The sequence below is a fragment of the Pteropus vampyrus genome, unplaced genomic scaffold (assembly GCF_000151845.1).
Source record: "Pteropus vampyrus isolate Shadow unplaced genomic scaffold, Pvam_2.0 Scaffold227, whole genome shotgun sequence".
Lineage (NCBI taxonomy): Eukaryota > Metazoa > Chordata > Mammalia > Chiroptera > Pteropodidae > Pteropus > Pteropus vampyrus.
In genome coordinates, this window is record NW_011889008.1 from 80,174 (window position 1) to 92,959 (window position 12,786).

General features: G+C 62.6%; 1 protein-coding gene across 1 annotated transcript; it reads right to left on the reverse strand.

Moving 5' to 3' along the window:
- Positions 1-282: 282 nt before the first annotated feature.
- METRNL (meteorin like, glial cell differentiation regulator) lies at positions 283-12,780 on the reverse strand. Its single transcript, XM_023538648.1, has 4 exons — positions 12,730-12,780; positions 7,329-7,714; positions 1,505-1,564; positions 283-762 (listed from the first exon to the last, which is right to left on the reverse strand). The coding sequence occupies exons 2-4, from the start codon at positions 7,636-7,638 to the stop codon at positions 440-442; spliced, it is 693 nt and encodes a 230-aa protein (XP_023394416.1). The 5' UTR covers positions 7,639-7,714; positions 12,730-12,780; the 3' UTR covers positions 283-439.
- Positions 12,781-12,786: the final 6 nt, after the last annotated feature.

Below are 12,786 nucleotides of genomic sequence, written 5' to 3' on the forward strand. Positions count from 1 at the left end.
TGCTGGTCCAGCAGGCGCTGGTTTTTACTTCTGCAGGGAGACGGCCTGCACCCCCGAGCATGGCTGGCAAAGCACATTCTTTAAAAAGCGAAAACAAAACGAGAAAAACTGAAGTGTTTGGCTCCACAAATCTCCATCATAAGCAGCATCTTTGGGTGGTTCTCGAGCTGTGCGCAAAGCCTGGCGTGGGCATCCACCACGGACCCCAGCACGTCACCCTGCACGCCAGCCCAGCCAGTGGCCTCGACGCTTCAGAAGACAGCACGGGGGGCCACACGAAAGTGTTTCAAGACGCGAGAGTTTGTTTCCTGTGGGCATTTCTTTTTAAAAAATATATAATAACTTAGTTTGCATTTTATAGCATTTCCGACCAGTCGGTCAGGGACCTCTGGGGACCAACGAGGCCTGAGTGCCGGAGTCCGCCGTGTGGGCCCCGCGGTCACTCCACGCCCATCTCGCAGGGGTTCAGGCCCCGCCCCTCGGCGTCCCTGTACACCCTTCTGAAGTCCTCGAAGCGTGGGGCGCAGCCAAGCCGGGCCTCCCCGAAGTGCATGTGGCCGGCGAAGAGGAACTCGCCAGGCCCCGGCCTCGCGCCGCACTCCAGCAGCGTGGTGACGCGGCCGCGCCAGCCGCCGCCCTCGCCCGCGGGGGCCGGCCGGAAGACCCTGTTCTTCTGCCGGTACAGCCGGCTCACGCGCAGGTGGATGGCTGACTCCTGCCGCTCGGGTTCGTGGGTGACGTTCTGGATGGTGCCTCGGACAACTGCAGAGGGAAGGAGACAGGGTTGGTGAGGTCCACAGGGTGCCCACTGAGCGGATGGCACGTGTCCGTGCTGGCAGCGGGCGGGGGTGGAAGGGAGCCGACCCTGACTCTGCATCCAGAGATTGTCACTGAAGGGCACAGGGCGCCCAGGAGGCAGCCTCACCCGTGGGCAGACATGGGAGAAACACAACACACCCGGCATCGGCTCTTCAAGACAGGACAAGGAAAGTAACCACAAGCAATGCCCCGGGTCCGTGTCAGGATGGGACACACTCGAAGCTCAGAGGTGGCCGCCGGGTCGGGGCAGGGCGGGGCCGGGTGGGGCCAGGACGCAGAAGGCCAGGGGGCACCCTGCATGTCCTCCGAGAAACTGTCCTTGGGCGGGGGCTTTCAGCCGGCCAGCTCCCTGGCAGCAACCCTGCTGAGGGCGTCCACCTTTCATACCAGAGCTCGTGCCAACGTCACGGTGGGTGGCTGGGTCCCAGGCCCGCGAGAGGCCTGGCGAGGGCGGGGCTCTGGGGTGACCTCAGTGCAAACTGGGAAATGCCCAGGGATCACCTTGAACAGGACCCTAACCCTCACCCTTTCCTTGGGCTGGAGCCCCTCGAGGTGCGCACCCCGGGACAGGGTGGGAGGGGTACTAAGCCCCGTGCTGTCCGCAGCCCCCACCTTCGAGAGTTTAGCACCAGCACCTTCTCCCGGCCCCAGGGGACCCCTCCGTGGCGGAACCACGAGCACTCACCGAAGTCGCTGGTGCAGACGGCCAGGAGCACCTCGGTGTCACTGCAAGGGCGGCAGGGGGCTGCAGGGAGACAGCCGGGGCGTCAGGCAGGGCTGTGCCGTGGGGCCTCCGGGCGCCGTCTGCCCCTCGGGGGGAGACGGAGCAGGGAGCGCCAGGCCACTGGGCAACACGCGCTGGACGTGCGCTGCGACTCGGCCTTAGGGCCGGCTCCGCACTGTCCCTGTTCCACTGGTTCTCGGCGCCTGGCACCAGCGCAGCCCGAGCTGAGGAGCCACGTCCCTTACACCGGCCGGCCCCAGGCACCCTCTCAACGGCTTCCACATCCACACCCCAAAGTGCAGGGCCACCCACTCGCCCATCGCCTGCTCCCCAGGCCCCCACTGTCTCCACTCTGGAGAGGGCTGAGGCTCCAGCTGGGGAGGCCAGTGAGGCCACACGCTTCGGGCTTTGGTGACCTGAGACACACAGCCGCCTACTGCCGCCTGGGCCCTCGTGAGACCCCTAGGGCAGTGGGAGCCCCGCCCCAGACCGCTGGGCCCTGGATGGCTGATGTCCCTAAACATCTCTGGAGGCCTCTGCAGCCAGCCCAGCTCACGGAAGCCCAGGGGACACCCAACCTGGGGCCGGCTTCCCAGCCACCCACACAGGGGTTGTGGGGGGGCAGAAACGGGGGCACTGTGGGCCATCAGGGTGGACTGAGTGTCCAGACTCCTGAGCTGTCGTCCAGCCCCAGACTAGGTGGGTGCGGCATCGCTGTACAGCCGCCCGGCTCCGACCACGTCACCGGAGGAGGAGTGACCTGCCCATCCAGCTCCAGGTCCTCGGCCTCCGCCCACCTGCCTTTGTTTGCACGGGCGGACCCCCCGCCTTGGGGCCGCTCTTAGAGGGTGGCTAACAGGGGTCCCCCATCCTTCTCGTCACTGGGGACCAGTTACCCATGGCAGCCTGGTGGAGGCCACCGCACAGTGGACTCGGGACCAAGGGGCACACAGTACCGCGGCCATCAGAGCGGTCGTGTTCCACTTAGAGATGGCATTTTATTCTGGCCTGTGTGCGAGGGGCACGAGGCAGAGGCCTGACCCCCATCCTGTGGGACTCCAGTTGCGTGGGGTCACAGGCCCAGGGTCCCTCTGCAGGAGGGGGTGGCCTCAGCAGCTCAGTGACCACAGCCCACCTTCAGGCTCCCCCACAGAGCAGCCCCAGGGCCCTGGGGGGCCAGGCGTGCAGGTGCCAAGTGCAGGGGGGGGGTGGGAGGTGAGGTCTGCAAGAACTCCCCAGATGTGCCTCAGGCTCCAGGCTGTCTGAGACAGGCCAGGGGACAGCCCGCAAATGCCCAGGCCACACACCATGGCGGGGGCCCAGGCTTGGGTGTAACTGACCCAGCCTAGAACTGTGCCCCGTGTCCCGTGTCCCGTGTCCTGGGTCCTGGTCTGGCTAGGAGAGAGGTGGCCCAGGGAGCTGGTCAGCAGCCTGCAGACCCTCCCGCCAGAAGCCTCAGTGAGCTGACCCGTCCGCGGCTGAGCTAACGAGGCATCCCCAGAGGTCCCTGCTCACAGTCCGAGGGTGCTGCATGGAAAATCCAGCTTGTGGTGCCCGGAGAAGCAGTCTGGAAGCAATTATTCATCGGAATCGGACCCGTAACGGCTGTGGAATGCGCTGGCTGCGGACACACGAGCCTCCCTTCCTCACGGGGAAGGCGGGGAGGGGGCGGCCAGTGAGCTGGTTGGAATTCTGGCCTGAGTTTCTGGGGGAGGGGAGGGCCAGGGTGTGGACATCCCAGGAAGATGACTCTGGAACGTGCATAAAAGGAACCAAAGAAAGGAGAAAATGACAGGTCAGGGAGCCGGGCCAGGGGCCACCACAGGGATGCAGGTGAGGGCACAGGTGCAGGCAGGGGGCAGGGGAAGCCAGCCTGACGGCCCTCGGCACAGGAGGGCTTCACAGGTGGCTGGACGCTGCGGCCCGAGGACAGCTCGCTGGGCGTGCACACGGTCCGGAGGGAACGCTGTGTGTGAGGACACTGGCCGGGGGTGGCTGGTGACAGGTGGGAGATGCAGAGTTTTAACAGGGAGCAGAGGGAAGGGGGCAGCAAGGCTGGACGCAGCCAGTGTCAGCTGAGATGGAGCCAGAGCTATGGTCAGAGTTCTCCAACGGTCACAACACCGCCGCACGCGCCACAGACTCCAGGCCCCGGATGACCTGCGGGCGGGTGACCCCAGGCCTCCCTGCTGCCCTCCCTCCCTCCTCCTGGTGTGGAAGCCGGCGGGGGCCACACCCTTCCACCCCAAGGTCCGGAGACGGGTGAGACGGAAAACGGCGACGCGGTAATTACAGTGGCCAGAGAAGCCGCCGTGCAGGACAAACCCTGGAAAAATAAGGTTCTCCTTGTCTGTCTCCAGTGGGTTTCTTTTTACTTCTGGACTTGGCTACTGACCCCCATGGCCACCGAGGCCACCCCAGACTGAGGTGCCCTGGGGGTTCCTCGGCAGGGACTCTGTCCCCTCCGGGCCCCACCCGTCAAACAGCAGGCTTTAAAGGGGACAGGGAGATGAAGCCACCAGCACCTGTGGGACCCTGGCCGCTCACCGCCACGGGTGCCCACACACCTGCAACGGGGGGACACCCCTGCATTCGCAGCCAGGACGGGCCCGTCCCTCTGCCCTTGCCCCCAAACCGTGGATGTCACCAGGCCTGCTCATGTGGCAGCTGTCACTGGCATCACACAGAGCAGGGACATGGCTGAGGGGAGCCCCTGCTACTCGCCCCCGAGTGGTGAAAAGACAGAGTGGGACCCACGCCACCTGGGCTGCCCAGCGAACCAAGGAGTGCCCCTGTACCCCAGCAGCAGACAGCAACCCCACACTCCTTGCTGGCCATCCCCACGTCCCCCAGCCCTCTGGGCAGTGGTGCCCGTCTCTGAATGTGCCAGGACCCCAGGCAGGACAGTGCCCCTGACAGGTGGCAGGTTCCGGCACAGACCTCAGCACATGTCCCAGGCGTGGCCTGGGGCCCCCTTGCTCGTCGGCTATATCTGCTCCCTCATCCCTGTCCTGCCAGGTCTCTTGAAGAGGTGCCCATGTCATTTAGGTGCCAAGGGGCCCACGGAGGAGTGGGGGGAGGCGGGTCCCCTCCATCTGCTGTGTGGCAGCCAAACCCGACAACCCTGGGCTGGCATCACCTCCCGCCCCCTGTGTAGCTCATCGCAAGGAGGAGGCATGTCCGCCCCCAACAGGCAGGCTCACTGCTGCCCGGGCCAGGGCATCTTCCCCTCGAAGTCATGGTGTCAGCTCACTGGGCTTCTGGCAGCGGCAGCCAGAGCCAGGACAAGACAGAGCCATCTGAGAGCCCTTGGCCCCGGGCCTCGCTGCTGCCAGGTGGCCAGGCTGACATTACACATAGTATACCCATTCCTTTGGCATTAAGGGCTTAGGGGCTCCGCCCTGATGGAGGGGAACGCGGGAGGGACGCACGGCCCCAGGACAGGATGTGGGTGCCCTGCTTATTCCCGGTTCTCCAGAAGCTCAGGCACTCCTGAGTCCACGTCTTGGCCCTAACAGTCACTGTGTGTCTGTGTGGCTCCAGACCCCAGCCACTGGTCACATGGGTGCTCGCACCACCTGCTGAGGCCCTAGATTTAGCAGACACCCCAGGGTTGGGAGGGTGTGTGTGAGGTGACAAGGGAACCCCTGACACTTCCCTCACAAAAGTCCTGGCCAGCCCAGACGCTCAACGCACAGCCGTGGCCACTCAGCCAGTGGGGGTCCCAGGAGGTGCATGGGGAGGGGCGGAGGGAGCACAGGCGGTGATCGGATGACCCGCCCCCATCACGGGGACCTGCAACCCCACAAGAGCCCAGGGCAGCTCAACCACCAACCCCACAGACCTGGAAACGTGGGCTTGGGGGCTGAGGGGCACTAGGCCTGCCCCCAGGGAGGACAGAACCCGAGCACTGGGCCCGGCTCCAAGCCAGCCGGCTTGTGAGTGACACTGTGGACTGTCCACCAGAAAGTCCAGCCTCTGCAGGGGAGTGTCAGGTGTGCAGTGGGAGAGCTGACGCCCACACCTGTGAGAACCTCAGGGCGCGGGTGGGCCAGCGGCCTGAGGTCTGAGCCCCATCTACACGCTAATCAGTAAAAGGATGGTTCGCAAGTTCCTAACACCTGCTCCAGCCAGCGCGTGGCGTCTGTGGCTGGGCTTCCCATATCCTGTTTTCACCTCAGGCTCACCTCCAGGGCCCAGAGGGGTCCCCCACCCGCTCTCCCACCCATGCTCCCCACTGGTGATCAAGATAAAGGGTAGTTGTGGTAAATTCTACTGGGTCCTGAGCGTCATGGCAGCTTCCAGTGCCACCTGGCTGAGCGGTCCCATCTGGGCAGTCAGCACCTGAGGGTGGGGCCACATCCCTGTGGTCCTATGCTGAGCTCTCTACCAGACCAGTTTAGTTTGAGAGAGATTTAAAGTTTTGAAAACCGATCTAAGCCAAGAACACAAAACAATAAAACATGGATTCATGGTCAGGAGGAAACTCTACATTTCAAACCCTACCAGGTCTGGCTTTCCCCAATCAAGTCTGTTATTCATGAAATTGTGGAGATGGTACTATTCTCAAGGATGGCCCACCCCTGAAAGCAGGTGTTGGCACCTGGGCACTGCTGACAAGTGGGGCCAGGTCATGACTGTGTAGGGACCCTGTGCTGACAGAGTGCTCTCCATGTCGGGGACCTATGCATCATGGGGCATTAACATCCCTGCCTCCCACCATTGTCCTGGTCAGTCACCTGCGGAACGATTTTCTTAGACGCTGCCCCCGGAACACCCCAAGCTCACACAGCCCCTGGAAAGCACCCTGGTCCCAGCTAGAGAGAGCACCGTGGGCCCGCTGGCCCTGCCCCATACATTCAGGTGGTGCAATGTCGTCTGTGCCTCAGAGTGAGGGCAGAGCCTGGCCTGGGTGTCCCTCAAGGTGCTGACTCAAGGCACAGGGGGCGAGACCCACCCTGAGCGAGGGCTCCTGGGGCCACCGGCTCCTGCCTGGTCTCTGCTCACGTGCTTTCCCGGCACCGACCCGCATGCACACAGGGCCCTGCAGAGCTGTCTGCTTCCCCAAAAACAACGAAAAGAAAATCCAAGGCCAACTCGCCAGCTTCACTCGCTCGCACCTCCGTGGCCAAAAGGTCCTCCAGAATCCCGGTTCCCAGGTCATCAAAGCCCCTGCGACATAGGTGCTGGCCCCAGGGGCCGACCACCTGGGGCCTGCTCCGGGCATCCTGCTGGGTTCTCCCTCCACTCCGCACCGGGGTGGCAGGTCCCTCCCACCAACGGCTACTCACAACATGCCTCCAGAACGCAAGACCCGCCCCACGCTCCACCCCTGGACGCGGATCAGCCTCCGTCCCCCCTAAACCTGATGTTCCAGGGGAGCAGCCGGTGCCAGAAACACCTCTGCCAAGGGTGTGGTGGAGGGGAGGCTGGGGCGCTCTGAACCGTAACGGCACCCACTTCAGATCACGTCACGACCGGTTCACGGGAGATGGGCTCATGGGGGCAAGGACCACGACCTGTCCGGCTCTGCCCTGACCCGCAGCCACTAACGGGACAGCCGTCACCCTCTGCAAACACACTTCCCGGAGACAAACATGCGTGGCAAAGTCTCAAATGCGCACAGAACAGAGGGGACGCCACGCGTCTGACACAGCGGCACCACGGGTCCCGCTCCGCCAGACCCACCGGGTCCGAGGCACACCGCAGGGGCGTCTGCAGAGCTGTGCTGCGGGGCGGGAATCAGTCCGGCAAAAGAGGCCGGAGGCTCCGGGCGCCCACTCACCCGACGGGGCGTGCAGGTCGCGCCCCGCCCGCCGGCCGCTCAGCTCGTACTGGAAGCCCGCCGACCTCCTGCCGATGTCCTGCTGGGGCGTCGCCTCCACGAACAGGCCGCCGCGCTCCAGGCCGAAGCACCGCGCGCGGCCGGGCCCGGGGTCCCCGTCGCGCACCAGCAGCTGCAGCTCTCCAGTTTTCTCCAAATAAATATTGGCCCCAGAGGAGTCCGGGAGGGGCTTGATGCACAGCGTCAGGTGCCGGGAGAGCGCAAAGGTGTTGGGCCGCAGGTTGACGATGAGAGCGCCGGTCGGGTACATCCACTCCACGGTGCCCGCGGAGCAGCGCAGGTACACCTGCTCCACCTCCTTCCGGTGGGCCTCGTGCGTCAGCCCGCTGCGGAGGGAACGAATGCCGTCAGCCACGCCCACCTGCGCCCACCTGCGTGCCCCGCCCACGGCAGGCCCCGCCCTGCTGACCCTCTGCCCAAGGTCTGGCAGTGCAGGCAGCCCTCACCACCCGCAGCTCCGCACTGTCTCTGCCCCGCAGCCACCCCGCCTCCCACCTCCGTCCCTTCTAGCCAGCCAGCTCCAGAGTCCAGGGAAGGTGGGGCTCTGGTGAGTGCAGGTGGCATTTGGCTCCCAGGCCCTCTCGACACCTGGACGCTCAGTGTCTGCTGGCGGTGAGGCTGCAGCATCAGGCGCCCGTGCCCTTGAGGTTCCCCTGAATCAAGGAGGTGATGGGTACGGTGGAGGTGAGAGCCAAGGAAAGGACGGATCTCCCAAAACACAGTCAGGGAGACACCAGAAGGACTTGGGCACCAAGCCAAGATTCAGATGACCAAGCCAGGGCTCAGGTTCCTACTGAGCGTGAAGAATAGCATCCTCCGGTGACAGGAGGGACCAGGGGTGCGGTGCACGTGCAGTAAACGCCATACTGTGGAGAGCGGTTTATGAATCACTTACTCTCGCTAGCGATTTGGGGGCTGAGTTTTCTTTCAGCGTCTCACTGTTGGGATTAAGTGTTTCTATTTTTCAAGGTGATGCGGTGGCTGCTTTTTCATTCATGCGCAAACTCGAAGACCCCCGCATTGCTGATCATGTTTTTTTTTTAAAGGAACTAAAATGTCATCAAAGCAAGATACAAAAGTAGGGTAAAGATCCTTGCCAAGGGACAGACCCGGACAGGATGTTCAGAGAAGCCAAGCACCTCTTCCTCGGGGGATTTCTAGAGAACCAAGTTAATTTCACTCCTAATAAACGCTCAAGAGGAAAAAATTAAAGTGTTCTCTACTCTTGGTGAGACAGGTCTTAGGCTTTCAAGAAACTAAAACCATCAAAAATGTTCAAGCTTCTTTCCCCTACTCGAAAATTTCATGTAAATGTCAGTTTGTGCTAAAGGCTGCGTCATAACCACCAAGCAGCCCTGGAAGGCAACCCATGACTTCGGCTAAGTGTTTTATTACATGATCGATCTCGGACAGGTTCACCCACATTCTCAGGATTTTTATGTGGCATAAACAAGGCTGCACTCAGAGCCCGGGCCTGACTGTGTACCAGAAACCCTCTCTACAGAGAAGAAAACACAGGACACATGGTTTGCATTTACTGTTGGTGACTCATGCTCGGGCCCCAAAAAACCTCACTTTTCATACCATGGCCAGCTGCAGGCTGAGGCTGCACCGTCATCCTGCAGACCACATCAGAGGGAGGTGTCAAGGAGGTAAACCCCTCCTAACCCCGCTCCCCACCCCATAACGCCCTGGGTCATAAGCAGCCAGCCCGGCCTCGGACGCCTACAAATTATAGTCAAGTAAAACTCATACAAGCTCATCTGGCACATATGTGAGGGTGGGCATAATTATAATGTTGTGTGAAAAAATTAGACTAAATGGTGAGTGGTTGCCACAGATGATTATAATCAGCTTGGCTCTTATGCAGCCAAAACAAACTTTATCATAGTGTCCCTCCTCTCTGGTCTCCAGCCTAAAGGATCAGTTAGACGCTTGCCCAGGTCCAGGCACCAATCCTCAATTTTCTCTCACACAAAAACCATCCCATCCAAGGCTTGGCTTTCCTCTCGTTGGGAGAAGGAGGGCCCTGGGGGTTGAGAGAGTGGAGACCCCCACACCAAAGGCTTTGTAGAGCCTCACTAAGCCACCCGAATCCGAACAGTGGGAGAAAACCCAATCTCAGGTAGAGCAGAGGGAACCCCTGTGGGGGTTGCCGCCCCATGGCTGCTCAGAGCGAGGTGGACCCGAGTCTGGGGGCTGCTGTTTACCAGCCTGCACAGATGACCATGCACACCCCACAGGGTGCGCCTGGCCCCGTCTATTCATAAGTCACCCGGTTAAAAGAGGACTAGCAGCGAAATGAAGCTGGACATAGAAGATATCCGGCACCCGTTACTTCGCCCTTTACCGAGCGTCTTCGCCGACCCACAGGGGAGGGTCATGCCCTCGCCCACATTCTCCTAAAGCATCAAGATCAACAAGAAGCCAGCACACAATACGGAAGAGTTCACATGAGCATCAGCAGCGTGCGACATGTGTGCAAGACCTGCATTTATACGAACGTCTACTCAGTCCAGGAGAAGCAGCTGTCCCTCGGCCTGGGACCTGTGGGGTCTCTGAGGGACGTCAAGGACTCCCAGTCTGTGTGGTGCCTACCAGAAAACAGCCACAGCTCTCGCCGCTGTTACCAGCACCACAGCAAACCGGAAAAGCCTATTCATGGAAAATTGCTGGAGGTTCAGAAATGCGCCATGCCTGTCCCGGTCATTGATGGCGGCGTGTGACGATTTTCACTGACACTCAAGCGACGCGCTAACCGGGCAAAAATAAAATGTCTCCTGATGTTGTGAAGAAGCTACAGGACGCAGAGAAAACTGGTTCTGTTCAGGCTCAGGAAACCAAGGAGACTGGTTTGACCTGGGATTATATAAATTGAACTGATGCATTTTTCTTAAAGAGAGTGGCAAGTATCACTCCCCAACTGGACACACCCAAGGAGCACTTCCATAGAAAAGACAGCAAATTACAACTTGATGTGGGGTCTTTCTGAAGGGGTCAGTGCGGTGGCAGCAGAGCCCACCGCTCACACCCACAGCCTGGCTCAAACCCTGAGTCCCCAGAAGGAAATTATGGTCACTTATTCACTAAAGTTGGGAGGAGCTTCAGGTCAAGGGCCAGGCCCAGGCCCTGCTGACTGTAGTTACCTTTCATTTCCCCACCTGGCAGAGGAGATGGCCCAGGTGTGACATACCTGCGCGCCCTGCCCAGAGCAGTGGGAAAGTTCATGGTCCACTTTTATGACCGCTGCCCGGTAAAGCTCTGGGCGGGCCCTGCCCCTACACAGGGCAGGGACTTCAAACCCGCATGCTTCATGCTCGGGAACACCCAGAAGCACATTTGGACTGTCAGCTGGGAGTGGCAGGTGTCTTAAAGGGCAACTCCCTCCCTATCGGGGGATCAGAACCCACCTGTGTATCAGGTGCACCTCCCCATGCTGTCTTTAGAACGACTCACAAGAGCTACAAGTCGGCAGCACACCCTGGCTGCACACGAGCAGCGTGAAGCATGCCGACGCTGGGGCAGCAGTTACACCACCCTGGCGCTCAGGTTCCGGGAACGACAGCCCACAGCTCCCATGGCTCTGCAGGCCAAGCGGAGGGCAGCTAGGGGCAGTCCTAGACCCGCACTAGCAGTGAGAGAGGGAGGGGCGGCAGGTAGGTGCCCCGCCTCTCCAGGTAGCTAGAAGGGCCTCCCCGCACCCCCCACCGCAAAGGCCTGCTAGGCTAGGAGCTGCTTGGCCCTGATCAGCCCCCACTCCGCATCCCCCCCCCCCCCCCCCCCCCCCGCCGCTCACGCCCTCAATGTCACCCCGTCTTCTGACCCACGCCCCTCCCCCGCCCCCTCCAGGCACCCCGACTTCTGAGCACCAGGAAAGGGCATTAGCTCCTCCCAGGGAAACTCAGGCTGGTGGGGGTACTGGGTTTCTGTTTTTGGGTTTGTTTTTGATCTGCTCCAGCGGGACACCTCCAGGCTTCAGTGTGGGGGTGCACTGATTCACTCAGCAGAGGCTGCAAAGCTGAGAACTTAGTGACTAGCAGTGGGGAGAGGGCAGCCCCAGCAGAGTGTGTCAGAGCCGGAGGCTCCGGGCCAGCTCCGTGCTGGCGCCAGCATTCTCCAGGCCAACCCAACCCTCCCCCAGAGCTCGGCTCTGCCACTCCAGTCCCCCTCGCGGCTCCTCCATCCCAGCTCTCAGGGAGCAGAATTTCTGCTGCAGGCGGGAGGGGCCGGGGTCCAGCCTCAGGGGCCCAGGACCTCTGCTCTAGGAGGGGCGGGGAGGTGTCAGAGGGAGCGGAGGGAATTGCCAGTGTCCACGGAGCACCGGTCTGTGAGCGCCGCGACGACCAGCGGCTGCCGTGCTGACGCAGAGCCCAGGGCACTGGCACAACCGCAACCTTCTCGGAAAACCGTCTTCACTCAAAATGACCCCGTGACACGCCCCCCCTCCCCCTTGAGGTGCCTGCATCTGAGTCCTTCCATGAGACGGGGCCAGGGGCTTGTCTGGGTCCTGCTTCTGGGACACACACCGACCCCCGGACCAAGGGCAGCCCAGCCCACCGCGTGTGCAGAGGCGGTGCGCACCGCCCTGTGCAGACTCCTGCATGGGCAACTTCGGCGGCTGGGGACTGGCCGCTCCGACTGCCGGCTGCCTGAGCGGCCAAGGGCGGCGCTGGGCACCGCGGTTTCTCATCCTCGGTGGCTGTGCCCCCAGGCACCCCACCCGCACTTGTGACTTCACTCCTTTCTGCTTGTCACACTTCAGTTTTTAAAAGTACTCGGCTGCCACAGCGGAGAGGCGTGAAGGGGGGTCGCCCAGCCCAGCGTGCGCGCTGCCAAGGGCGGCCTGACCTTCACCAGGCGGGGGCGGGGGGCTCCACCAGGCCTGCACCCGGCCCCACCGACAGGACCCCGCCCGCACCGACGTGGTCAGCGCTACGGTCAGCACGAGGGCCCAGCTCGGTCCACCGAAGCCGCCGCCCCCTCCCGCGGACCCGTCCCTGAGCGCGGGCCTGGCTCCTCGCGGCCCGGGGCAAGCACCTCCTCGCCGTGGGCAGGGGCCGGGAAGGGCGGCCACGGCGCTCGGGGACCCGAGCGGGGACCGGCAAGGCCGGGCGCGAGGCGAGCGGGCTGCCAGCCGGGAGTCACCCGCAGGGCTGCAGGCGCGGGTCCCCCGAGCGTCCCCGAGCCAGGGGACCGGGACGCTGCGGGCTCTTTTGTTCTAGCACCGGGGGCGGAGGCGGCGGGGACGGCGCTCCGCCCGGAGAGCGGTCCCCGAACCCCGCGCGCTCTGCCCGCGGGGAGTGGCGCATACCCCGGCCGGGGTCGCGCCGCGCGGACTCACCTCCCCTTCCAGCTGCACAGGTCGCTCGAGTACTGCGCGTCCGCGCCGCCCAGCAGC